This window comes from Poecilia reticulata, chromosome 20 (genome assembly GCF_904066995.2).
Source record: "Poecilia reticulata chromosome 20, P_reticulata-male-v2, whole genome shotgun sequence".
Classification (NCBI taxonomy): domain Eukaryota; kingdom Metazoa; phylum Chordata; class Actinopteri; order Cyprinodontiformes; family Poeciliidae; genus Poecilia; species Poecilia reticulata.
The window spans coordinates 21,826,046-21,853,863 of record NC_088849.1 but is presented as its reverse complement, the minus strand read 5'-3'; the positions used below and the strand labels follow the sequence as shown (position 1 = coordinate 21,853,863).

Sequence of the window (27,818 nt, the reverse complement as noted above, 5' to 3'; positions counted from 1 at the left end):
TTTTAGACTAAGTGTATTAGTTAGAGTTCGTGATGTGTGTAGGGTTAGTAGTAGTTTTGCTAGCGATCGCTGCATGGCTTCATAGCGAGCTCTGACACACTGAGAAGAGAAAGAATGCGCGCCGGGATGGCCATTTAGACCTCGTCTCCAAAGTGGTGCTAAGCCGTTTCAGTGATTTTTAAACTAACAACAGTATTTTAAAGTCTATTCTCTGAGCTACAGGGAGCCAGTGGAAGGACTTTACAACTGGATGATGTGCTTTAACTTCCTGGTTTTAGTCAGAACACCAGCAGCAGCGTTCTGGATCAGCTGCAGTTGGAAGATTGATTTTTTTTTTAGGCAGATCTGGTGCAGTAATAAATGAAACTAAAAATAAACGCATGGATGAGTTTCTATAGATCTTGTTGGCTCATTTGACCTTTAATTCTTTAAATAAGTGATAGAAGGCCAACTTTGTCACTGTCTTTATGTGTCTCTGAATGTTCAGGCCAGATTTCAGGCCTGATCTGTAGTTTCCAGCTATAGATCTCAACTGAAGCTGATCTTTTTAGGTCCAAATATAATAATTTCAGTTTTGTTTCTGTTCAGCTGAAGAATGTTATGGCACATACACACATTTATCTGTTCAGTGATTGGACGGGTTCAGAGTCACATAGTGGCATCGTAATGTAGAGCTGTGCATCATCTGCGTAGTTATGGTACCTAATCTGATTACTTGTTACCTTGAGATTAAGTAGATATTAATTAGAGAGGTGGCCATGATTGAACCTTCGACGTAAGTTTGTCTAAATTAGTTTATTTTACCCTTTGAATTCATTTTGTTTAATCAAAAAGTAATTTTCTTCTGGTGTTTGTCGGTCTAGAAGTTACGTCATGTCTGCTTTTGACAGTTGGTGGTTACCGCAGTAACCAGTAACTGGCAGGGGAGGATTACAGATGAATACAGATGTCAGTAAACTCCAACTTTTTAACTAACTTTTAAAGCAAGAATTTTACTTTTTTTCGTTTTTATTAAACGTTTGGGTGTCTTTGAGCCTCACTGTATGTGACAATAACCTTATGGAAAAAATGTGATAAACAACAAGAAAATACATTAAAATTATAATAAACTATGTTCATCTTTTACATCTCAATCAGTAAAGGAAAATTTTATGTTTATAATATAGACTTATAGGTAATAAAATCTGGAAATATAAATAAAAATTTGGAAAATACTTCAAACTATTTTCATGTTTTTCTTTAATTCTCCAGCCGTTGAAGGAATCCTGTGATACAGAAATATAAGCATGGGTCTGTGTGTGTTTAATGTGGGTTTTTCAGATGAAAGTACATTAAAATATCCAAATCTATCCCATCAAGCACTTTACATTTGTAGCTCAGTTTCATCTTCTTCGCATTGAAGTAGAGATCAATGGACCTTACCACAGCGGCCGCGTTTCATTGGCTAATGCCCATTTTACGTCACAGCGCAGCTATCACGTGCCTTACCGTCTCACAAACTCATGCTAATGTACATTGTGGACTACCAGACCACAGAAAGTTTTTGCGTCAGGACTCGAAAAAAAAGGTTCTCCACTGTCAGTGGGGTATCTGTACAGGCGATGTCAGGTATCCTGATCGTGTTTGTGGAACTAAAATTCACAGATTTCCAAAATCTGAAACGGAAAGCCTTGCTTGGATTAAAGCTTGTGCAAGACCGCATTTGCAGCTCAACCGTCGTAGGATCAATAAGAACAAAGTGTCTGCTGGCGTAAGTATTGTTGCTTTGCTTTCTTTGTGTTTAGTGAATGAAAAAAATAAAGTCAATAATAAACACATCCTTTCTGAAAACCTTTTAGCCAAGTACAGCATAATGGCAGTACCGATACAACTTCTACATCCTGAAGCTTGTCTGTTACAGCCTTACGTTAGCTGAACAGATCAATATGCAATGTGCACCGTATCTGACATACATTAAAGATTTTATTTCACCTGAAAAGGCTTTTTACTAAACTGTAATCGTGTTAGCCGCGCTAGCACCGAGTACCGTGTATAAGTCCCAGGCACATTCGAACCCTCAAAACCACAAATGTCCGACTTACCCAGCCTTGCAAGAACAACAGGCATCAGCGATCTTGTCCACAGCTATATTTATGCTGAGGGTCTGAAGATCTGCTGTTTTTCTGATCAACCAGTAGCATTTAGCTGCAATGCGCACAATGTTGGAGGCATCGCGTGGCTAAAACATCTTGATGTCCTCCAAAGAAGATGACATGAAGTTTTTGGCTCCCTTGTCCATTGTTGTGGCTGATATTTTGTGAAAATCCGGCAGAAATGCTACACTAATTGACTCAGAAATACTCTGCAGAGTCAGTCGAAATGAAAAATGCCATGCTTAGACATAGGAGCTAAGCTGTTAATGTGAGACATAAAGTCACGTGGGAGTTTCGAGGGGCGTTTCTGGGCGGAGCTTGGTAAGGTCCATGGTTCTTCTGTTCAGCATCTAACATTGACTTCACTTATATGTATTTAAATTATATTTATCAACAGTCATTCTACCTAAAATAATTAGGTGAAAACTACTGGCAAAGCTTTGGAAACATCATTTATCTGTTCGGTGGTAGGATGCACAAATTGCCTCGTTTCCATTGAATCGGTCTGCTTCAGCACATTATTTTATCTGTTTGCATTCTGAAAGAAAAGACATAATATTGCAGGAATAAAGTTGTACAAGAATAAAATATTAAAAGAATAAAGTCAAAAATAATACGTGAATAAAGTTGCATAGTCATATTATGAGAATAAAGTCATATTATTAAAAGAATAAAGTGGTGATAATACAAGAAAAGTCATAATGCTACGAGAATAAAGTTGTAGTAATACAAAAATAGTCGTATGAGAATTAAGTCATAATATTAGGAGAATGGAGTCAAAATAATTCTAGAATAAAGTCGTAATATTACGACTTTTATTTCCTTTTTATTTTCTTACCACTCTGTGGTAAGAAAGATATGTTTTGATTTCACTTCTGTTTTCTTTTTTTGCGAATAAAATCAGAAAGGGGGACATTTTTTAAATATATTTCTTTCTTTAATCCTTAAACGTCACTTAATTAGTAAATAGATTAATTTAATCTCAGGATACATCCAGTTATTTAGACGGGTCCGAGGTGAAGTTATAAAACAACAACTCAATATTTGAACATCTCACTAATCTCTGTTCAATTTCTAAAAAGTTTTTTGTTTGGTTTTGTTGGACTTTAACTCCTCAAATTCACTAAATAATTCTAACTTTCTACCTGTTTTGTTTCCAGAATAAGCAGAAAAATAAGGCACAAGTTAACCCTCAGGATTAGTTTCAACAGTAGATGAAATTATCAATAAGCATTAAACTGAATGTGGATCAAAGACTATAAAAGATGTTAAAGATGAGCTTCTTCAGAGATTTCTGGGACCTTTGGGAACGGCTTTTCCAAAACGCTGAAAAAAGATGGCTGAACATCAAAGATTCATTAAGCAGTTGGGGGTGATTGATGGCTGTAATTGGCCACCAATTGGAGAAAAAGTCCTGCAGGGTCGAAAGGCTTTGCGTGATATTGATAGGAGTCAAGATGGTGTTGATTTAAGCATTAAATCTGAATGTGGTCTTAACATCTTTTGGAGGAGTGAGATCAAACTTGACTGTGTTTAATTGCTACCCACAGAGGAGCTTCAGTATGAAAAGCCTCGTTTGGATTCATACTGAGCCGCAGCGTGTTCATTAGGTGCAGTCAACTCCTACTTATTAACGCTGATATTTCGCTCGCCTGCAGACGCGTTCCCAGTTTCAGCCTTGATAACAGAAGAACGCTCAAAGAAACATTTAATTTCTGCTCATAGATCTTAAATTCAAAGCCAACTCTTAAAAGCAAAGCAATTACAGTTAAAGTTTATTTCACCATAAATGCACAAAAATGGGTATTGAATCACTTTCAGGCTGACTAAAGATGCATTTTTCTGCTTCGGATTAAACTGGGATGTTGTTTGACCCTCTGCCTACGCAAGTGGAGATGAACAACGCTCTGTTTGGGAATTCACAAATAAAACTATGTCCGCTCCAGAGCAATTACCTCGGACAACATGGGAGTTATTGTAGCGTGCAGCACTGGACGTCTGGCAGGCTTGTACTACAGCCTGGTTAGGTCACTCTCATTATGATAAAATAATTTCAATAAAGTCACCGAGAACATTTGACCTGCTTCTTCCTGCAACTTTGAGATGGATCCCTTCTCCAACATACGTAAATCAAATTAATGACACAAATGAAATGCTGATGAGGGAATTTAGGTGTGTTTTTGCAACATTGCACATAGGACTGAATGATTAATCGTATTAATCAATTATAGAGTAATTATCAACTTATTTAGTAACCGATTAATCGTTAACTTGAATATAGAGTCATAAAAGACCAGTTGCTGAAAGAACAATATATTCAGAGTTAAGCCAAAATTGTACAAAAATGTGAATATTTTGCATTTAAGATAAAAAAAACAAACACTTTGTAAATATGTTCTACCAAATACTCCTCCAGTGGGATAGATAAGCTTCAACTGGTTAAAAAAAGGTTTAAATGACAATTCTGCAGAATGTGTAATTTTTCTTTATCCTATGTAGTGATTGTCAAAATGTATATAATTGCAAACTGAAATATCGTCCAAAAGTTGCAGGAAGTCTTTGGTATAAAGAGCATTTGCTAAAATTTTAAAAAGCCTTGAAAGTGATGATTGTCTCATTCCTGTAGCACAATCAAAAGTTGAAAATATAAGAAAAATCCCGGCTTTAGCTTCAATTCAATTATTTAGTGAAGAAAAATCTTTTGTTAAGAAATAATTGTTTTTTACTGTTGGTGTTGTTCTGAAGTGTTCTGAATAAAAAACCTTTAATTGTCTGCCTCAGTTAGGCACAAGGACAACGGTATGTAAACAAAAACCTCTATTTAACCAAAAAATACTTGACAAAATGAACAGAAATGCAAATATTTTAAAAAAAAATTCAGGATAAACAAAAAATGATCTCTAACAATATATATAAAGTACACACCTGAGGCATCATTACACACAAATGCTATTGTACAAGAAACAACAAAACCAATGAAATGTCAAGCCAACAAATTAAAACTATGACAAGAGTTAAAACAACAATAAAAAAGTTTCTAGTTATTGGAGTTTGCAGATCTTCTCCAGCATCAGCTGCCTGCTGGATTCCTTCACTTCCTGGTGTTGCATCATAAAAAGCCCCCCTCTCCCAGCCAAGAGCTCATTTTACCAAATGTGTGGACCCATATTAGCAAACAACGGTTTTATTACAGAAAGTGAAATTATTATAAATAGACTAACTGTGAGATATGGCTCCATTATTTGCGCGTGACGTCTTTTTACAAGGTAAGAAGACTAACGTTCATTTACATTATAAGTAAACATGATTAGAAAGATGTTAAATGTTGCGTCTAACCTTAGTAACCATGGAGACAAATCAGGTACGGTGCGGTTTATAAGCTAGCTGTTTCCAACTTTCGTAAATAGTTACTGGCCTATGAGCCAACAAACAAATTAGCTTGACTCTTAACAAGTAGAAGCCATGAATAAACTGAAAAAAAAAACAACTTTGGAAAACAATTTCAGTGGCTCTGTTCAAGACTCCCCTCCCTCACTTTCTACGTCCATCATGGCGCCTCGAAAGATTAAGTGACGTAGTTGCAAAGGGTCAATACCGGAAGTCCACTGTATTCACACTCTTTCTTCTTTCCGCTCACAGATAGCGTGTAAGGTTTAGGACTCAAATATTTGTTATTTCTCATAGTTTTTAAGACAGTCTAACATAAATGAATGAGAATACACTGTTATGTAAAAATTAGTTGAAGATTATTCAGCAGCTAAATTGATTTAGCTCAGTTGTTTCTTTGTATAAAGACAAATAAATCTAGCAGTTAAAATCGTAGTTACTTAATCTTTTAACTTTATTTTGCAAACAAAATCAGTCTTTTATGACACTGAATCAATCACTAAACCTATTATTTACAGGAGATGGTTGTAAGATTGTGCTGAGGAAGCAGCAGCAGGGAAACACTTGACAAACGACCTGATTTGTCAGAAATACAATCAGGATCTGGAAAAGAAATAAAATGAAGATGTAACAATGGAAGAAAACTCCAGAAAGGAGGTGAAGATAAAAGAAGAAGCAGCCAAAATGAAAAATGCTTAGTTAGTTTGCTGACTCAGTCCAGGGACGTTAGGTCATTCATTCCCCCCATAAATCTATTCTACACCTTTCCTGAGTTGGAGGATGAAGAATCAGGCCTTGGGTAAAAAACCTATTAAAATGCATGCTGGAGAATCAAAGTGGGCCGTGTTTGAATGAGAGCCAGCATTAGGGACACGTATTCCCACCAGGCTCTGGGTACAAACTGTGCAATCGTCACAAAAATTAATAGAAAACCGGCGGCTGCTGAGATAAACCTTCACAACACAGAGCACCCACTTCAGCACCGCAGGGAAGTTTCACAGAAATATTTCTCTGATCTGTTTACTCATTAATGGCTAAATGAATTCCTGTCATTATGTTTTGTTTATTTGTCTTTTTAATGACATTATTGCATTCTTCCTTCCATTTTGTGTAATCTTCAAATCCAGAGATCGAGTTAGACCAAATGATTTCCTTAGCATGTCAGCAAGTTTTACAAAGATTACCTTTCTTTGATTCAGGTGTGTTTGAGCAGCAACGCTTCCAAAACATGCAGGACAGCAAAGGGAAACGCAAAACAATATTTATATTCACATTTCTGCTACAAAAGATGTTTCCATTTATCATACAATTGTGGAAATATACAAAACACATCAATTTTTGAAAGAAACTTTTTTTTAAAAAATATTTCATATCACACGAATCACATGATCAACAACCGGATGTTACTACTGGCAAAAACCACGAAGAAGAAGACAACAGGAAGTAGTTTGAGGATCATGGTATGGCATGTATTATTATGTGAACAAATTTATCCACATGGGATTTTTATTTTGTTTCTTAATTAATAAAAACACGGCAATTGGGATTGTGTTTTTCTTAAATTAGTGGAATATTTACAAACACAGCTACTGACACCATACTTACCAGTACCACATTTATTTATGTTAGTTAGACCATCTGAAACTTGTTTGGTTTTAGAATAAAATTTATCATTAAAGGTGCAAAAGGATTTTCTGTTGCAGTAACTAAAGTAGTGGTGAATGATTGAAAAATATTACATCATAAACAGAAAGCAGCTGCAGTTCAAATACTTTTCTAAACAGTTTTATAAAAATTGAAGTCAAATTCAATAAAAAAAGGTAATTATAAAAATAAAAATTGCTGTAGCTAATGATTCAAAATAAAATCATATTGTGTAAAGATTTAGACAAAACAATAGTGGATGGAAGCAGTTAAAAATCCTGATATATAACCAGATAGGGAGCAAAAACAAAAAAAGAACGATAATTAGAGCAGTTTTCATTTTGAAAAGATAAAAACTTTTATTTTTCTTCTTTAGATTTTGTACTTTACCCTATCTGCATGCTCTAGCCTCGCCAAATTTTTAGCCAATCATCAGCCTCGGTTTGGCAGGAAGGTGAAGTGAATATCTGTGATTAAAATCCTGCAGAGTCGAGGTTAAGTGCCTCTGAATCAGCACTTCAGTCTGATTAACTTTTATTAAGACTTATTCTATTCAGCAACAATTAACTCCACCATTAATTGGAATACATTGAGTAATTTACAACTGGTAAAGGTGACTTTATAAACTTTAAGACAAGTAATCAGTCATGTCTCAATGGGTTATTGTAGTTTATATGGTGCAACATATAAAAGTTTGATTAAAACAAAACTAAGAGGGGATAAATATTTTCTAAGGCTGTTGTAATGGAATATTTTTTAGTAATTGAGTAATGTATCGATTATTCTTATGTAGGCCTGTCGCGATAAACAAATCAATTAATCAGACAATAAATTAAACCTATCGACCTCATTTTAATTATCATCGTCTCTTCCGGCCTTTTTTCTTTCTTTTGATGACACTAAATGAAAAAAGGCTCAGCTCCTGTGCTCTCCACTGACCCTCCCCTCCTCATTTCCTTAGTCTAATGTCCAGCGCTCACTACATGAGTTGTCGGCCCATTTTCAAAACCTGAGACACATTAGCCGACAGAAATCCCAGGTATAACGGTTCGATCAGGTTCGTCGTGCCGTGTGGTGTCCAGCCACATGGGCACAAAATAATGGCTACAAGTCCAGTTAACTAATTTTAAAATCCGGCATTAATCAATGCTTTACTAGAATCTACCTGTGATGCATGTGGCTAGAGTCAGCGTAAAGTCCTGACTGAATGAAAATCATTATAACTTATTTATGTCACGTTAACGAAGAACAGCTGAAAACTTACCGGGTTTATCTACTGCGGTAGCAATTTGGCTCCAACTCCTCCGCTTGTCATTTCTATATTCTTTGCACGAAATGTTGAATAAACATTGATGTTGTTTCCACAAATCATGTCCGATGTCCGCTGGACTTCGTGTTTTGCCGTGTCAGCTGTTTGGGATTCCCCTCGTAATTTCCCCTCAGAAAGCGCGAGAAGAATCCGCGCTTTCTGATTGGCTACCTGTCACATTCAACAGGCAGCGTTAAGCTGCCTGTTGAAAACCCGATTTAGATCGACGATCTACCGTAACACATCACACACTGCAGGATGATCGGTTAGATCGGCCAACGATATAAGATTGTCATAAGGGGAAAACAGGGGCAAAAAATGGTGTAGTATGAACTATTGCATCAGGTGGTAGGATGTGCCCGTTTTCTCTATTTAAATATAGTGATTACTGGGCAATATAGTATACAGACTTCATAATCTGCTCTCTTTTGGTTGAATGCAGTATTTATTTCCACTTTGGCTTTATGTTGTTTAGTTTTATTCAAGTACGTTTTTTGTTAATGGAGACTGAGAATCCCATTTTAGTTTTGGTTGTTTTATTTAGTTAATCAGTTCCAGTGTTACGTGTTCTTTTGAAAATAAGGTGTATCTTTCAGGAAATCGCATGTATTAGTCATTTCCATTAAATCAGTGTCAAAAGGTCTTGAAACAATATTATCGTTTATCGCAATAATTTTTTAGACAATTAATCGTCCAGCAAAATTTGTTATCGTGACAGGCCTATTCTTATGATTAATCGAGTAATCAGGGAAATTTTCCTCGAGGAATTTGGAATTTTAGTGATCGAAGTACTCAAACCATTCGAGGAATCGTTTCAGCCCTAATATTTTCTTCAGCCAACTAAGTCCCTTTTTTTTAAAGATAAGCCTTAATTGAACTCTTACTGCTATGTACAATACATTAAATTACATTTGAAAATCTTTATAATGAAACAAAAAAAACAGGTATTATGACCTTTGTGAAACAATTATTATTTTATTTTTCATGGAGCTCAGTGGGTGATTGTTACAGCAGGATTGGAGGAGTCATAATATTTATACATTTTCTTTCTCCTATTGGTTTCTTTTTGTTCATCTAAGTAAAGGCATTGAACAAACACTGTAGCTTGTTAATTTTTGAGACAATTAGTAAATGTTTAACGAGAGCTGAAACCTCTCAGGGTTTCCTAAACATTTATGTTGTTGTGTAACCATGTAAAATGACAATAGCCTGAGGAAAACCCAAACCACTGAAGGCTTTAGAAACTGTTTAATTAAAGAAATGTTTTTTTTAACAGCTCAGAAACATTAATTTGTAGTTGAACACTGCGTGATACACAACATTAAGGTTTAATTTATTGAACACTGTTACATGAATTTCATTTTTTTCTACCTTGTATGCACCATGTACACAAAGAAAAGGCAATTTATTCCAGCAGAGATGAAGGATAAAGAAAGTGGAGAATATGTTTTGGTAAAATGACCATAAACATAAATAGCAATGCATTTTCATTGGCTCAGGAATCTCAGGCAGCCTGGAAAAGAATAAAGGATAGGGAAAATCCTTCCTTCCTTCCTTCCTTCCTTCCTTCCTTCCTTCCTTCCTTCCTTCCTTCCTTCCTTCCTTCCTTCCTTCCTTCCTTCCTTCCTTCCATCCATCCATCCATCCATCCATCCATCCATCCATCCATCCATCCATCCATCCATCCATCCATCCATCCATCCATCCATCCTCAAGTTGTCATTCATCCATCTGTTCATTGGTTCATTTACTCTCCATTCATCCATTAATTTTTTCATTCATTCATTTGTCCATCCCTTCATTGGTTTTGTCGGTTTGTTCGTCCATCCATCTGTCCGTCCATCCATTCATCCTTTTATTTTCCCATTCGTCCAGCCATCATCCATCCATTCATCCATTCATTCATCCATCCGTTCATCCTTTTATTTGCCCGTTCATCCGTCCAGCCATCCATTCTCAAGTAGTCATTTATCCATCTGTTCAGTGGTCCATTCGTCTGCCAGCCATTCATTCACCCAATCAATTTTTCATTCATTCGTCCATCCATTGATTTGTCCGTCCGTCCGTCCGTCCGTCCAGTCTTCTATTCAAACGTTGTAGCACTACAGAAACATAAATCATGGTAAATTCTGGAAACCTTGTAGAAACCGGGTCAACATGTGTTTCTTTCCTGCCTCCCTCAGGCATCGTCTCCCTGATCTCCCTGGCCGTTCTGTCCTACGAGCGTTACTGCACCATGATGACGCCCACCGTGGCGGACGGCAGGGACTTCCGGCCGGCACTGGCAGGGATCTGCTTCTCCTGGCTGTACTCCGTGGCCTGGACGGTGCCTCCGCTGCTGGGCTGGAGCCGCTATGGCCCCGAGGGGCCCGGCACCACCTGCTCTGTTGACTGGAAGACCCAAACTCCAAACAATGTCTCCTACATCGTCAGCCTTTTCACCTTCTGCCTTGCCTTGCCGTTCGCCGTCATCGTCTACTCCTACGGGAAGCTGCTGATTGCAATCAGACAGGTGAGATCCTGCAAGCTGGCTGCGCTGCAGCTGCGTTTCCATTACAAATGTGTGCAAATCTTTGTCTATGTTCTGCAAACGTTGAAAAAAAAACTATTTTACAATTGTAGTTTTCCATAGAATAAGAAACGCAACTAAAATCATACATGAATAAGAAACCAGCTGTGGCTGAGATAAGGCATTTTTAATTCAGACGTGAGTGAAAGGCTCACCAGCAGTGCACTACCTTATCTGTGACCTTAACTAAATCATCAAAGGCATGTTCGAATGCAGACCTGATAAGAGAGTCAGGAATTTTCAAACATTTCAAAGAGACAAACTTGAAATCTAAGAAATGCCGTGACCGAAGAATCCGATGTGACATCTTCACATGGTAGCCATTAAAGCTGCCAACATTCATGTTTGTCTGGTCCTGAACTCTACAGCGTCTGACACCACCACCCATTGAGCCGCTTGGAGATTAATATGCGTCTGAAGCTGCGTCTTTAATGGCATTTCATTTGCAGAAATGGCACACATGAGTTGAAAGAGGACATAATGAACTTTAACAGTCATGCTGTACGCGGTTCGGTCGTAACTGCCTTAACTCTGAGTTGCATCGACTCAACAAGTTGTAAGAAACTTTTTTCAAAGATTGTGGGTCATATCAATATTAATTGATTAGATTTTTTTTATTTATTCAGTAATAATTTGTTATCAAAACTTTAAACAATCAAAACAACTTGACTGAAACGATACAAAGTTAATATTTATCCCTCAAATGAAACTAAACTACCACTTATTAAAATGTATATAAAAAACCCAAACGTGTCACTTCTTTTATGTAAATAACAAAAAGAAACTTAAAACAAACAAATACAACACAATTTGAAGTTATTTGCTGTTGTAGCGTCAAATAACTCATCTTTTGTGGACCAGAAATGATTTGGTACGCGTCAGTTGTATATTTTTGTCTGTTTCTTTTACCACAAAAACAGACAAAATTATAAAAAAATGTAACATCAGCACTTTATTTTGGTTTGATTTTAGTTTATATTGGGAGTTTTTATATTTCCCTCTTTGAACTGAGATGGTTCATGCAAATATTAGTCGTTTGAGAAACATTTCTGTTCAGCTAGCTGAGCTCGTTAGCATCACTGTTGATTGATACAAAAACTTCTTCAGAGCCACTAAAAGCAAAACAAGTGGTTGTAGTACTATTGTAATAATGATGAAAATTGTGATTAAAAAATATTTATTACTTATTTTTTTAGGTAACCGAATGGGATTTATTGCGCTAGAAAAACATTCCTGTTTAAATTAAGCTTTTTTGAAAATAAATGCACATACAAACTTTGTTTAGTCATATTTTTGAATTTACTGATATTTTCAGATTCTTTTGTGGAAAAATTAGGGGAGAAATTTGATCATTTTAGTCAGATTTTTTTGACAAATTTATCGTGACAACAATGAATTAAAATTCTTATAATAAGGAACTTTTCACAATAAATGATAAATAATACGATAAAAAATGGATCTAAACATTTCAAATAGATGTATGTTTTTAGTTGCTAGAAGATGAGTCTCCACCCAAGACTTTCTATTTAACTGGATCCATTTTTGACAGACATACCAGTTTGTATGTAGGCGAAAAAGTTGTAATTATTTCACGTGTTTGCTATGTCCCCTTCGTGTCTGTTGGAACACACGGCCATAATTATTATTCAGCCATAATAATTCATCATTAGGGCTGATGATTAACCCGTTCTGTTTGAAGTTTTCCATGGTAAGATCCGTAACATGCTGTAAGGTCTATAAATATATTCCTTCTGGCCTGAAGTTTTTTCTGGATTTCTGATAGAAAGAGCCAAACTGTTGCTTGAGTCTCGGTTCTGGTGGACGATGGATGAATCGCTTCGTAAAGAAACTTTTTGTTTCTAACCTTGAATCCATTCTTCCATTATCAAAATCTGTGCAGCGGAGACCGATGTCTACACCCTGGACAGTCCATCGCGGATCAATCCTTTTATATAATGATGCAGAACGGGTCACTAGCTCGTGTCTGCTCCTTTTTTCAAGTGCTTTGGCTGCATTGTGTAACAAAAACAAACACAAAGAAAGATGGTAGGAATGCTGGAAATAATTCAATATTTCATGTTCCTGACTTTAGTGGTTCTAAAAAAAAAAAAACACAGATTAAGAGGAAGTTTAATTTTAACGGGGACCTATTATGCAAAATACACATTTTTCACATCTTTCTGATTCCATTTGGGTCTCCACTGCTTCTAATAATCCACCCAGCTGATTCTTGGCAATAAGTTAATGTTTTTTGGTGTCTGGAAAACAAGCCGTTTCTAAAACATCTAGAATGTAACGTCACAAAGCAGCAGGCACTGTGCCGTTACCTAGCAACCCCAGCAGAACTCTGCCCGTTACCTAGCAACCCCAGCGGAACTCCACCCATTACCTAGCAACCTAAGCTGAGCTCCAGAAGGTTTGGTCAGCTGGTTTTACTGCTGTATGTGCTGTACAATGGGTGATGGACATCACACAGTCAGACATTGGAGTAAATTTGTGGGATGTCCCCTCTGGGGAACATTGTCTTAAACATTATTTCTCCCGGTTAATCTTTATAACTAGAATGAGGGGTTTTAAAGGGGATCTGTTGTAAAAAAATGCACATTCTGTACATTTTTGTACTTCCTTCTGGGTCCCTACTGCTTCTAAAAACAGCCTAAGCGCTTAAAAGAAAACACTCAGTTGGTTGTTGGCGATAAGTTAATATTTTTTGATGTCTGGAAAATTTGCCCTTTCAAAAACCTGTAGAATGTAACATCACAAATATGCAGTCACTGTGCCGTTACCTAGCAACCAAGTTGAGCTACAACACATTTGGTCAGCTGGTTTTACTGCTGTTTGCACTGCTGGAAAAGACAAGTATTTTGTTATCTTACCATCCAGAAACCACTTGCCGCATTCTTGTTGGCTGTGCAGGAGGCTCCACTTCTGCTTTTCAGAGCTATTTTAGAACCCAAGAGGCCCTATAGCAGCTCATTCTGAAAGGAGCTCAAACTAGGCAGAACTGACCAGGCTAAAATTTCATTATCTGAGTAGAATTTTGTTCAGTAAATGTTTTGTATAGCCAATAAACCTGCCTTAACCTGTTCAAGGAACCATCACTGGTCACCTTTAAAACGGTCAGTGTGACGATTGGGAGGGCGTAGTTGGGAGCGGGACTGTATTGTTGTTGACTGGGTTATAGACGGCTTTGATCATTACACCCTGCCGAGGATCCTCATTAAACCTCAAGGCCACAGACCTTGTCACCCATCATCATCGCTTCACGAGAAACAGAGACTCCACATGTAGCTGTGTGGTAATCCGTCTCACGCTACCAGTGGTGACCCAGTGCCAGTTGTCTCTACAAGTGAGGCAATTTCCATCAACCTGAGGAGGAGAGAAAATTACGCAGCAAAGCTACTGAAATGTCGGTTTTAAGATCACTGTGTAGGCCGAGTACAACAGCTATAGCTCACATCTGTTCTGCTAACTCTGAGGTGTGTAATTAACTTACACATAAAGGCTGTTATCAGAATCCCTAATTTATCAATGCTGCTGCACAAACCTTTAGTTTAATCTAAAGAAGATATCGGGTCCAACTTCACTCAGATCATCTTGCCCAGATTAGCACTCTTTAACAATTAAGCTCTACTTTGTTTGTGTCTATAACATAAAATCCCAATGTGATACACTTTTAAAAGATTATTTACGATTGTTTTTTTGAGAATGTTCATTTTTTGGCTGATAGACAAACTACAATCTTTTGCCTCAGGCTGAGTAGGTGTTTCTCTTTGTTTATAGCATTTCTTCTTTATGCTAATCAGTCTACATGTTGACAACTTAATGAGGCATATTTCAACACATCCATCTCCTACATCTGCTTACCTTCTTTATTTGCATGATGTATTACATCTTTTAGACACTTTTTGTGCATCATTCAACTTCAAGTTGGGTTATTTCTCTTTTTTTTTTGCAGGCCCTTTGTTTCATTTATTCCCAGTGGATGAGAAACTAATTTGGCCAGTCCATTTCCCAGTTTATGTGCTGTGCTTCATTTGATCTCTCACAAAGCTCTCCTGTAAAATAACTTGCAAGGTTGCAGTTTTAATATAAAGTGAAACTCCAGTTATAATTGAGAAATTCCTTTTCCTTGAAAGCAGAAATAACCGAGGCTGCATGAAGGGTCGTTACAGTCGCATTAGAAACTCAAAACAACATGGCAGATCTACAGTCATGCAGGTCCGTTTTATTTTATTTTATTTGTTTATCATATTGGTTATTTTGTTGATGAATACCTCTGTTTGTAAATCTGTAATGTTTGTCTTGTGTACTCTAATTGGTCAATAAAAAAAAGACAAACCGTAAACAACAAGGAGCTGCAACTGCAGTGAAAACTGCCGCATGCCACACTTTTCAGATTTTCATTTGTAAGAAAAATATATGTACACATTTTTCTTTGAGTTTAAAATCAGTTTGAGCACCTGCCCTTTTTGCTCCTTGCCCCAAAGTGCCCTTTTGGTAAATTTTTTTATTTTTATTTTATTTTATTTTTTGTATTATTATTTTTCTAAGCCCTCTTCTGACACACAACATGTACTAAAATTATTATTATTATTTTTTTGTACAACATAATAAGCCCTCTGGTCACCTTGTTACCTTTGACCTTTTGCCCGTGACGCATGACGCAGTTGCCTCTCGCGCAGTGCGATAAGGCGGCTAACTGGAGCTCAACGTAGCGAACGTTCCAAAAATATAGAACAGTTTTTGGTGAATTATATTTAAAAAAATGTTTTTGGTGAATAAAGTGGAGTAGACTTGCTACTTGTCAGAGGACAGAAAATGTTGAAGTATCGTTTCTGCTTCAGCTCGGAGTCGCGGTTTAAGCAGAGAGGTAATGAAATACAACAGACACTGACAGGCCTCTGCGTCTGCCTTTCTCTGAAGAACTACTGAGCGGGAGGAGACAGCCAGGTGAGGAGAAACTGTTCTTATCTATCGATTCAGTATTTTTATTGTACAGACATTAGGCTGCTGTTGTTGTGCTATTAGCTAGCTGCTAGCTAACAATTTTGCTAGCAAAGCTAGATAACTAAAAAGCTTCTTCCCTGTGTACGAGGCACATCGCCTGTCCAAAACTTATCATCTCCATTATGGATATATGTCCGATCTTCTAATTTCCTTTGCTGCATAATGTACATTGCAGGTAAACGTATCTTGAAGGAGAATAACACTTAAATAATAGTCCAACAAGGATATTTATTTAGAATTATAAATAACTCGCCCAGAATTACCATAATAGATATAAAGTGTGTCATTAATGAAGGGGGAAAAAAACTCAACTCAGACTTTAAGTTTAGGGTCTGGTTCGCAGAGTATGAAGTTACATTTTAAAAAAAAAAAAAAAAAAAAAAAACTAACCTCAGTTAAGTAAAATACGTAGCGAACGTTCCAAAATATAGAACAGTTTTTGTTTTTTAATCTTGTTGTGGAATGAGATATTAAATCAACATCTATTCATTAAACTTGTGTTTTTAACACTGGGTTACATAATACAGAAAACTTTTCATCAGAAACAACTGATGGTCAAGCAGGTGATGAGCTTGTTCATCCAAGTTCCATTGAACAAGTGGGTAGTTTAAGTATTTCCAATTTATTAGTAATGTTCTTTGACATGTTGTGTTGTACCTTTCATGTTCATGTGTAAATTATTGAATACAACATGTGAATAATTAGTAATTGTAATCCATCCATCCATCCATTTTCTTACACCCGTGTCCCTTAATGGGGTAGGGAGCAGGCACGTGCAGAGGGGAGAACTGGGGCTGCTTGAGCACCTGCCCTTTTCGCTCCTTGCCCCCAAGTGCCCTTTTGGTCAATTTTTTAGTATTATTATTTTCTAAGCCCTCTTCTGACACATAATAACATGTACCAAATGATTATTATTATTTTTTTGTACAACATAATAAGCCCTCCAGTCACCTTGTTACCTTTGACCTTTTGCCCGTGACTCATGATGCAGTTGCCTCTCGCGCAGTGCGATAAGGCGGCTAACTGGAGCTCAACGTAGCGAACGTTCCAAAATATAGAACAGTTTTTGGTGAATTATATTAAAAAAAATGTTTTTGGTGAATAAAGTGGAGTAGACTTGCTACTTGTCAGAGGACAGAAAATGTTGAAGTATCGTTTCTGCTTCAGCTCGGAGGTTTAAGCAGAGAGGTAATGAAATACAACAGACACTGACAGGCCTCTGCGTCTGCCTTTCTCTGAAGAACTACTGAGTGGGAGGAGACAGCCAGGTGAGGAAAAACTGTTCTTATCTATCGATTCAGTATTTTTATCATACAGACATTAGGCTGTTGTTGTTGTTGTGCTATTAGCTAGCTGCTAGTTAATGACTTTGCTAGCAAAGCTAGATAACTAAAAAGCTTCTTTCCTGTGTACGAGGCACATCGCCCGTCCAAAACTCACCATCTCCATAATGGATATATGTCCGATTTTCTCATTTCCTTTGCTGCATAATGTGCATTTAATTTATTCTAGCGTTAGGTAAATGTATCTTGAAGGAGAATAGCACTTAAATAAAAGTCCAACAAGGATATTTATATAGAATTAAAAATAACTCGCCCTGAATTACCGTAATAGATATAAAGTGTGTAATTAATGAAGGGGAAAAAAACTCAATCTAGACTTTACGTTTAGGTTCTGGTTCGCAGAGTATGCAGTTAAATTTCTTTTCCCAATTATTCAATGGGAAAAAAAAACAAGAATTGTTTTGATTTCATTGTAAATCATTGTAATGATTTATTTTTAAAAAAAACAAGTCTTTTTGTTTAAAAAACATTTTTAAAATGAAATAACTAATTTTTGTCTTGTGAACTTAAAAAGTTATTTGCCAAACATAAACATTTATTTGCACACATCAGAAATCTTTTGTTGCAATTTTGGGCCCTGCAAACGACGTAGTGTGAGAATCACAAGTAAAACTTTGAGACAAAAAAAAACTTAGAATAGCATGAAAATATTTCTGACATGCACAAATAAGTTTGTTTTGCAAAAAAAAATCACTTTATGAGACAAATGTGTGATTTAAATGTTTAAAAAAGTTTTTTTTAAGCAAAACTCAGTAGGCTTTTCTCATGGTGACATACATTAATAATTAAATATTTGCTTTTGTTTTTTTCGTTTCTCTTTTTTCTGCAGTTCCACGTTAAAGTTTGATGCAGCTCTGCTTTCCTGAATGGACCATCTTCATCTCCACTGCAGCAAACAGGCAGCTCTGTTTTATAGATTACAGTCACTAAAAGGTTGCATTGTGCCCTTGTTTATATTTATAATAGTGTAATTATGTAAAGACAAAATATGTCTGGTGGTCCAGCTCTGATTTACATATTTTGCTAAATTGCGGGTTTGAATATTGCAATACTTTCCTATAACAAAATAGACCTGCAGAAAGAAATTACTAATAAAATATCTTGCATATGCATAGTTGTATGCTTTATATAGAGATTTCCCTTAGCTTTGAATGTATCTCACAATTTTGTAATTTATCATTGTTTATTAAACTCTGAATGCTGTGTGGCTTTGTTAATATTCTGTCCTAGAATGCGGTAAGATGTGCCCTTTTTTTTTTTGAGCACCTGCCCCTTTAGTGGTCTCTGCACGGCCCTGTTAATAAGTTAGTTTTGTCTTATTTATGTGTATTACAATATTTGCACTAGAAACTAGACCAAAATACTCAGTTAGATTTTGTGATTTTGCAGTGAATTCCAACGTTTTATGGAGCGATAAAGACTGGACTTTATCAGATTTGTTATCCAGATGAATCTCTCATTAAACAGCAGACACGTGCAGAGGGGAGGACTGGGGCTGCTTGAGCACCTGCCCTTTTCGCTCCTTGCCCCCAAGTGCCCTTTTGGTCAATATTTTTTAATTTTTTTTGTATTATTATTTTCTAAGCCCTCTTCTGACACATAATAACATGTACTAAAATGATTATTATATTTTTTTCTTTTTTTTTTTTTGTACAACATAATAAGCCCTCCGGTCACCTTTACCTTTGACCTTTTGCCCGTGACGCATGATGCAGTTGCCTCTCGCGCAGTGCGATAAGGCGGCTAACTGGAGCTCAACGTAACGAACGTTCCAAAATATAGAACAGTTTTTGTTTTTTAATCTTGTTGTGGAATGAGATATTAAATCAACATCTATTCATTAAACTTGTGTTTTTAACACTGGGTTACATAATACAGAAAACTTTTCATCAGAAACAACTGATGGTCAAGCAGGTGATGAGCTTGTTCATCCAAGTTCCATTGAACAAGTGGGTAGTTTAAGTATTTCCAATTTATTAGTAATGTTCTTTGACATGTTGTGTTGTACCTTTCATGTTCATGTGTAAATTATTGAATACAACATGTGAATAATTAGTAATTGTAATCCATCCATCCATCCATTTTCTTACACCCGTGTCCCTTAATGGGGTAGGGAGCAGGCACGTGCAGAGGGGAGAACTGGGGCTGCTTGAGCACCTGCCCTTTTCGCTCCTTGCCCCCAAGTGCCCTTTTGGTCAATTTTTTAGTATTATTATTTTCTAAGCCCTCTTCTGACACATAATAACATGTACCAAATGATTATTATTATTTTTTTGTACAACATAATAAGCCCTCCAGTCACCTTGTTACCTTTGACCTTTTGCCCGTGACGCATGACGCAGTTGCCTCTCGCGCAGTGCGATAAGGCGGCTAACTGGAGCTCAACGTAGCGAACGTTCCAAAATATAGAACAGTTTTTGGTGAATTATATTAAAAAAAATGTTTTTGGTGAATAAAGTGGAGTAGACTTGCTACTTGTCAGAGGACAGAAAATGTTGAAGTATCGTTTCTGCTTCAGCTCGGAGTCGCGGTTTAAGCAGAGAGGTAATGAAATACAACAGACACTGACAGGCCTCTGCGTCTGCCTTTCTCTGAAGAACTACTGAGCGGGAGGAGACAGTCAGGTGAGGAGAAACTGTTCTTATCTATCGATTCAGTATTTTTATCGTACAGACATTAGGCTGCTGTTGTTGTGCTATTAGCTAGCTGCTAGCTACCAATTTTGCTAGCAAAGCTAGATAACTTAAAAGCTTCTTCCCTGTGTACGAGGCACATCGCCTGTCCAAAACTTATCATCTCCATTATGGATATATGTCCGATCTTCTAATTTCCTTTGCTGCATAATGTACATTGCAGGTAAACGTATCTTGAAGGAGAATAACACTTAAATAAAAGTCCAACAAGGATATTTATTTAGAATTATAAATAACTCGCCCAGAATTACCATAATAGATATAAAGTGTGTCATTAATGAAGGGGGAAAAAGAACTCAACTCAGACATTAAGTTTAGGGTCTGGTTCGCAGAGTATGAAGTTACATTTAAAAAAAAAAAAAAAAACTAACCTCAGTTAAGTAAAATAAAATTGTAATAAAAACGTTTGGAATTGTAATGATTTATTTTTTAAAAAACTAATTCTTTTGTTTAAAAAGCTTTTTTTAATAACTAATTTTTGTCTAGTGAACTTAAAAAGTTATTTGCCAAACATAAACTTTTATTTGGACACATCAGAAATCTTTTATTGCGATTTTGGTCCCTGCCCACGACTCATGTGAGAATCACAAGCAAAACTTTGAGTCAAACAAAAATTTAGAATATCAAGAAAAGATTTCTGACATGCACAAATAAGTTTGTTTGGCAAAAAAAAATTCACTTCATGAGACAAATGTGTGATTTAAATGTTTAAAAAAGTTTTTTTAAGCAAAACTCAGTAGGCTTTTCTCATGGTGACATACATTAACAATTCAATGTTTGCTTAAAAATGTTTTTTTCTTTTTTTTCCTGCAGTTCCACGTTAAAGTTTGATGCAGATCTGCTTTCCTGAATGGACCATCTTCATCTGCACTGCAGCAGGCAGCCAGCTCTTTTTATAGATTACAGTCACCTAAAGGTTGCATTGTGCCCTCGTTTATATTTTTAATAGTGTAATTCTGTAAAGACAAAATATGTAAATCAGAGCTAGACCACCAGCTCTGATTTACATATCTTGTTAAATTGCGGGTTTGAATATTGCAATACTTTCCTATAACAAAATAGACCTGCAGAAAGAAATTACTAACAAAATATCTTGCATATGCATAGTTGTATGCTCTATGTAGATATTCTCCTTAGCTTTGATTGTATATATCACAATTTTGTAATTTATCATTGTTTATTAAACTCTGAAAGCTGTGTGGCTTTGTTAATATTCTGTCCTATAATGCGGTCAGATGTGCCCTTTTTTGTTGTTGAGCACCTGCCCCTATAGTGGTCTCTGCACGGCTCTGCCCATATATCTGTCGTAGCTAATAGGGACATTCTGCCATGATCTGCGTGGTTGTAGGTGAGGAAGACACCGGTAAACCCAGGTAGTAATGAGGAAATTATGTATTTAATAAAGAATCAGGAACAAACTCAGAAAGACATGCGGCACTGGAAACGGACAGACGAACGATGAACAAATGACGAGGACCCGACGAAGGACAGAGACAACAGGTGGGGTTAAATACACAGGGTAGCTAATCAGAAAGACATGGACACGCTGGAGGGACTACGTCTCTCGGCTGGCCTGGGAACGCCTTGGGATTCCCCCGGAGGAGCTGGAAGAAGTGGCTGGGGAGAGGGAAGTCTGGGCCTCCCTTCTGAAGCTGCTGCCTCCGTGACCCGACCCTGGATAAGGGGAAGAAAATGGATGGATGGATGGATGGAAGCTAATCAGGGAACTGGACACAGCTGGGAGCAATCAACAGGGAAGACAGAGACTCACAGGGGAAACTGAACTAAAACACAGAAAAACCTCAAAAATAACTGCGCAAAACACACAGATCGTCACACATTCTTACAAAGATGTTATGTAAACGATAAGTGAGAGCTGCCGTCTTCACAGACAGGCAGAAGAGAGAAGCAAACAGTGGTTTGGAGAACCATCCATCCATCCATCCATCCATCAAGTTTGTAGAGGCACTCTACAAACTTGATGGATGGATGTTTAATTAACTGATGTTTAATTTTAACTTATGTTTAAAGTAGAATTATTTCACTAATAGACAAAATTACAGACAACATCTGTCTGTCTTTCATTTGTGTTTGTAGAGAAACTGGAGCACCCAGAGAAAACTTTTGTTCAAAATAATGTTAGTTGATTTTACCAACAGAGCAAATTACAGTGTCTGTCACTTGTGTTTTAAGAGACACTGGAGAAAACCTATCTATCGTTTTTATAGGGAAACTGGAGCACCCAGAGAAAACCTACCTATCTATCTATCTATCTATCTATCTATCTATCTATCTATCTATCTATCTATCTATCTATCTATCTATCTATCTGTCTATCTGTCTATCTATCTATCTATCGTTTTTATAGGGAAACTGGAGCACCCAGAGAAAACCTATCTATCTATCTGTCTATCTGTCTATCTATCTATCTATCTATCTATCTATCTATCTATCTATCTATCTATCTGTCTATCTGTCTATCTATCTATCTATCTATCTATCTATCTATCTATCTATCTATCTATCTATCTATCTATCTATCTGTCTATCTATCTATCTATCTATCTATCTATCTATCGTTTTTATAGGGAAACTGGAGCACCCAGAGAAAACCTATCTATCTATCTATCTATCCATCCATCCATCCATCCATCCATTTTCTTCAGGTCATGGGGGCAGCAGCCTAAGTAGGGTGGCACAAACTTCCCTCTCCTAAGCCACTTGGGTCAGCTCCTCCGGGGGATTCCCTTTGCATTCCTTGGCCAGCTGAGGAACACACATTTATCAGAGATTGAAAATGGTTGGGAATTTTACCCTTTTCCTGAGCTGTTGGCCATCCTCAGCGAAGTGCACAGTTTTGGTCGTCAGTGAAGGAAGCGTGACAGGCTTGGTATTTCTAACTTTCTGACGGCTCACTGAAGGTCTGGGTTTTGAAGGTCTGGGTTTTGCATCATCATGTTTGTCAGCAGAACATACCGATCTTTTTTCACAGTTCTTGGAGGTACTTCTCCCTGGCAGAGTCTGGGGGCTTGGCTTACTATTTTCACCTCCACAGACTCTGTCGAATTCCATTAAGGTCTGCATGTCTTTCCTTTCAATGTCACAAAGCTCTTTTTTCTCCTGCCGTTTAAGCTGTATCTGGGAATCCCAAGAATTAGTAAGAGACTTTAGAGCTGCAGCTTTTTTCTCTTTCTCCAGTTTTTCAAGCTTTTGCTCTGCAGATTCCCGCTGTTTCTGTTCTTCCAATAATTTATCCTCCATAAACGCCCGTTTTTTAGCTTCTTCCTTCTTTATAAGTGACAGTTGGTTGTACACTATTTTTTTACGTATTTCACGACTTTTGTCCTTATCAGGAATGTCGCATTCAGTCTCATAGTCTAGAAACCCAGATTCATACTGAACATCTCTTCCATGCTCAGTGACACAGTGATGTATTTCCCACTGCATAATTACTGAGTTGTCCATATGTTTTTTAGTCTTGTCCTGCGTCTTCAGCTTCTGCTGGGGATCCTTCTTCTGTTTCCTGGCTCCAATTTCCTCAGCTGGATATCCAGGAAGCACCCCTTCCCTTTCAGCCCTGTCCATTTCCCTCTTCTGTTCCTGTTTATTATGATAACTGATGAACACTTTATCAGCCAGAGTCTTTTGCTTTGGAGTTTCCTTCTCCTGCTGATGTGCTTCATGCAGCATTTTGGCAACCTCCTCTTTGGCCATGGTGTTGCATAGCTTTGTCTGTAAAAGAGAGTCGTAGGCAGCTTCTTTCCTCAATATGTCCTCTAAATTGTCGACCACAGTCTTCTTTTGGTCTTCCATGTTTGGCTCAGTCTCATCCTGCCTCCAAAAAAAATTCCGGTCTTTTTCTTTCTTCTGTCTCCTCATCTCAATTTCCTCAATTTGATGCAATCTATCTGACTCCATTGTGGCAGCCATTTGCTGCCTTTCTTGTTCTGCTATTTTCTTCTTTTTCTGTTTGTTAGCTTGAATCTTGGCATCCCACATGTCTGACACAGACTTTTTCAAAATGTCTTTCTTGTCCCTCTCTTGTTCTTCTCGTAACTTTTGGCCTAACTGCTGCTTAACCCTTTCTTGAAATCGCTTTTCCTCCAAAAGAGCGAAGTTGGCAGCTTCCTTCTTCTTTATATTGTCCAGATTGTCATAAACAATCTTCTTACATTCCTCTAAAGAATTTAACTTTTCAGGATGCCTCATCTCATGCAACAGTGTTTTTGATAGAGTTTTCTCCTGCTTGTCGGTCCAGTTTTGCACTTCCCGTACATCTACTTTTCTAGGTGGTATGGGGGTAAGTTGGAAATCTTTTTTTATTTTTGGCAACTTCAAAATAGAGTTGCTTAAATGACAGTCCTGGTCTTGAAATTTGACACTCTTGTTGAATTTTGTATTTGGGTCAATTGTCATCTTGTTCGAGAAAAAGAGGAGGGTATTATGCCCTTTGGGGAATCGACGGGGATCCATCTTGCTTTTCAGTCTTGAAGTGAAAAATTGCAATTCTCTGTACATTCGTTGAGTTCTGCACATCTGGCTTTAGAACACACGTAACAAGATATTCAAAGGGTTCAGAGCTGATGTCATAGAATCTATGACACAAAGCCTGGGTTCCTAGTGACATCATCAGTTAGGTAGAAGTGTAACAGTTGCTATGGTAACCAGGAAAAGCTCTGAAGTGATTCACACTCCCTAGTGAAGGAGATGTTTCAACCCATCAAAACATTTCCAAATAAACTCATTCATATTAATACAAATGTCACTTTTTCCAACAATTTAGACAAGCTTCAGCCAATGTGGCTGTAACTGATATAGGCTTTACAATGTGCAAAACACAATCACCTGGTTTCCCATTAAATCTGCTCAACAGTGTTTTCCTCATCAATAAATGTTTTGATGAGGAACCTAACAATAGTTTCTAATTTCTTTTGTTGGCCGCTATCTAAGCTACGCCCTAAAGACGGCGTTCCCAGCGTGTCATTTCGTTCAACCTTAGCTTCGAGCACATGGGTGTGTGAAAACCACCTATGTGTACGTATGTATTTATGTACGAGCATGCAAAGAGCTGAGAGAGGTAGAGGAAAACAGAATTATTTTTTCCTGACGCTCTCTTTCAAGTGACCTGCAAAAGTTTTGACTCGCCACTGAAGACTCCGTGAACAGTCTTCATGCTTTTTTCATGTGGTTTTGTATGTTTTTCTCCCACAAATACAGCCTAATAAAGAAAACTTTTCATCAGAAACAACTGATGGTCAAGCAGGTGATGAGCTTGTTCAACCAAGTTCCATTAAACAAGTGGGTAGTTTAAGTATTTCCAATTTATTAGTAATGTTCTTTGACATGTTGTGTTGTACCTTTCATGTTCATGTGTAAATTATTGAATACAACATGTGAATAATTAGTAATTGTAATCCATCCATCCATCCATTTTCTTACACCCGTGTCCCTTAATGGGGTAGGGAGCAGGCACGTGCAGAGGGGAGGACTGGGGCTGCTTGAGCACCTGCCCTTTTCGCTCCTTGCCCCCAAGTGCCCTTTTGGTCAATTTTTTTTAATTTTAAAATTTTTTTTGTATTATTTTCTAAGCCCTCTTCTGACACATAATAACATGTACCAAATGATTATTATTATTTTTTTGTACAACATAATAAGCCCTCCGGTCACCTTTACCTTTGACCTTTTGCCCGTGACGCATGGCGCAGTTGCCTCTCGCGCAGTGCGATAAGGCGGCTAACTGGAGCTCAACGTAACGAACGTTCCAAAATATAGAACAGTTTTTGGTGAATTATATTAAAAAAAATGTTTTTGGTGAATAAAGTGGAGTAGACTTGCTACTTGTCAGAGGACAGAAAATGTTGAAGTATCGTTTCTGCTTCAGCTCGGAGGTTTAAGCAGAGAGGTAATGAAATACAACAGGCACTGACAGGCCTCTGCGTCTGCCTTTCTCTGAAGAACTACTGAGTGGGAGGAGACAGCCAGGTGAGGAAAAACTGTTCTTATCTATCGATTCAGTATTTTTATCATACAGACATTAGGCTGTTGTTGTTGTTGTGCTATTAGCTAGCTGCTAGTTAATGACTTTGCTAGCAAAGCTAGATAACTAAAAAGCTTCTTCCCTGTGTACGAGGCACATCGCCTTTCCAAAACTTATCATCTCCATTATGGATATATGTCCGATCTTCTAATTTCCTTTGCTGCATAATGTACATTGCAGGTAAACGTATCTTGAAGGAGAATAACACTTAAATAATAGTCCAACAAGGATATTTATTTAGAATTATAAATAACTCGCCCAGAATTACCATAATAGATATAAAGTATGTCATTAATGAAGGGGGAAAAAAAACTCAACTCAGACTTTAAGTTTAGGGTCTGGTTCGCAGAGTATGAAGTTAATTTTTTTTTGTTGAAAAAAAAAAACTAACCTCAATTAAGTAAAATAAAATTGTAATAAAAACTTTTGGAATTGTAATGATTTATTTTTTAAAAAACAAATTGTTTTGTTTAAAAGTATTTTTTTAAATTAAATAACTCATTTTTGTCTAGTGAACTTAAAAAGTTATTTGCCAAACATAAACTTTTATTTGCACACATCAGAAATCTTTTATTGCGATTTTGGGCCCTGGCCACGACTCATGTGAGAAAACGTTTTTAAGCAAAACTCAGTAGGCTTTTCTCATGGTGACATGCATTAACAATTAAATTTTTGCTTTTGTTTTTTTTCTTTTTTCTGCATTTCAACCTTAAAGTTTGATGCAGCTCTGCTTTCCTGAATGGACCATCTTCATCTGCACTGCAGCAAGCAGCCAGCTCTTTTTATAGATTACAGTCACTTAAAGGTTGCATTGTGCCCTTGTTTATATTTTTAATAGTGTAATTCTGTAAAGACAAAATATGTAAATCAGAGCTAGACCACCAGCTCTGATTTACATATCTTGCTAAATTGCGGGTTTGAATATTGCAATACTTTCCTATAACAAAATAGACCTGCAGAAAGAAATTACTAGTAAAATATCTTGCATATGCATAGTTGTATGCTTTATATAGAGATTTCCCTTAGCTTTGAATGTATCTCACAATTTTGTAATTTATCATTGTTTATTAAACTCTGAATGCTGTGTGGCTTTGTTAATATTCTGTCCTATAATGCGGTCAGATGTGCCCTTTTTTGTTGTTGAGCACCTGCCCCTATAGTGGTCTCTGCACGGCCCTGTTAAACAGCTTAAATTTATACTCCAGTTTCTATCAACAGAGGTAAAATCATTGTCATTTCCAGTTCGCTGATGTAAGTTAGACACAATTGTGCATCCACAGTCTGCTGTAAGCTGTCATGGATGTCGGCGGGAACGAGGAGCAGGAGCGGAGGAGACGGGACAGAAAGAAATCGATGCTGCGCTCATGTTGTCGGTCGCGCCATCTGAATTAATTACAGGAGGAGAACAGAGCCAGGTGGAGTCTCTTAGTGAGCCTCTTGTTAGTGGTGGCAGGTATGCTGACGGATCCACGCAGGTGTGAAGACGAGCGAAAGCCTGACAGGAAAAACAGCTATGATAAACTGACAAACAGGGTTTTTCTTAAGTTACTCTATTTGGGTCTCTGCTGATCTGGTTTTAGGAAAGGAAGCAAACTGAGCTTCTTGGAACTACGCAGGTTATGGAGACTGAGAAACTCTCATGGTGTTGGTGATTAAGCAAGTTGATCGCTAAGTTTACTTAAAGAAAGTTTGTA

General features: G+C 37.2%; 2 protein-coding genes across 3 annotated transcripts in view; one reads left to right on the top strand and one right to left on the bottom strand.

Annotated features, from left to right (window-relative positions):
* Positions 1–27,818, top strand: part of tmtopsb (teleost multiple tissue opsin b) — a 54,461-nt gene that overhangs the window by 6,447 nt on the left and 20,196 nt on the right. For both annotated transcript variants that reach the window (XM_008396477.3, XM_008396478.3), the window contains exon 2: positions 10,656–10,984. In XM_008396477.3, the coding sequence (XP_008394699.1) occupies positions 10,656–10,984 (329 nt within the window). The remainder of the gene's footprint in view (positions 1–10,655; positions 10,985–27,818) is intronic.
* LOC145549379 (uncharacterized) lies at positions 19,898–26,938 on the bottom strand. Its single transcript, XM_081601613.1, has 2 exons — positions 22,902–26,938; positions 19,898–21,761 (listed from the first exon to the last, which is right to left on the bottom strand). Exons 1-2 carry the CDS (start codon positions 24,621–24,623, stop codon positions 21,615–21,617), a joined length of 1,869 nt encoding a protein of 622 aa, XP_081457739.1. The 5' UTR covers positions 24,624–26,938; the 3' UTR covers positions 19,898–21,614.

Bases quoted from the DNA above. Each gene is read 5' to 3' on its own strand.
- LOC145549379 (XM_081601613.1), bottom strand. From the start codon at position 24,623: ATGTGCAGAACTCAACGAATGTACAGAGAATTGCAATTTTTCACTTCA. The intron at 21,762-22,901 runs GTAAAATTCCCA...CCCCTTATCCAG, and splicing joins GCCAACAGCTCAGGAAAAGG to GGTCGGGTCACGGAGGCAGC.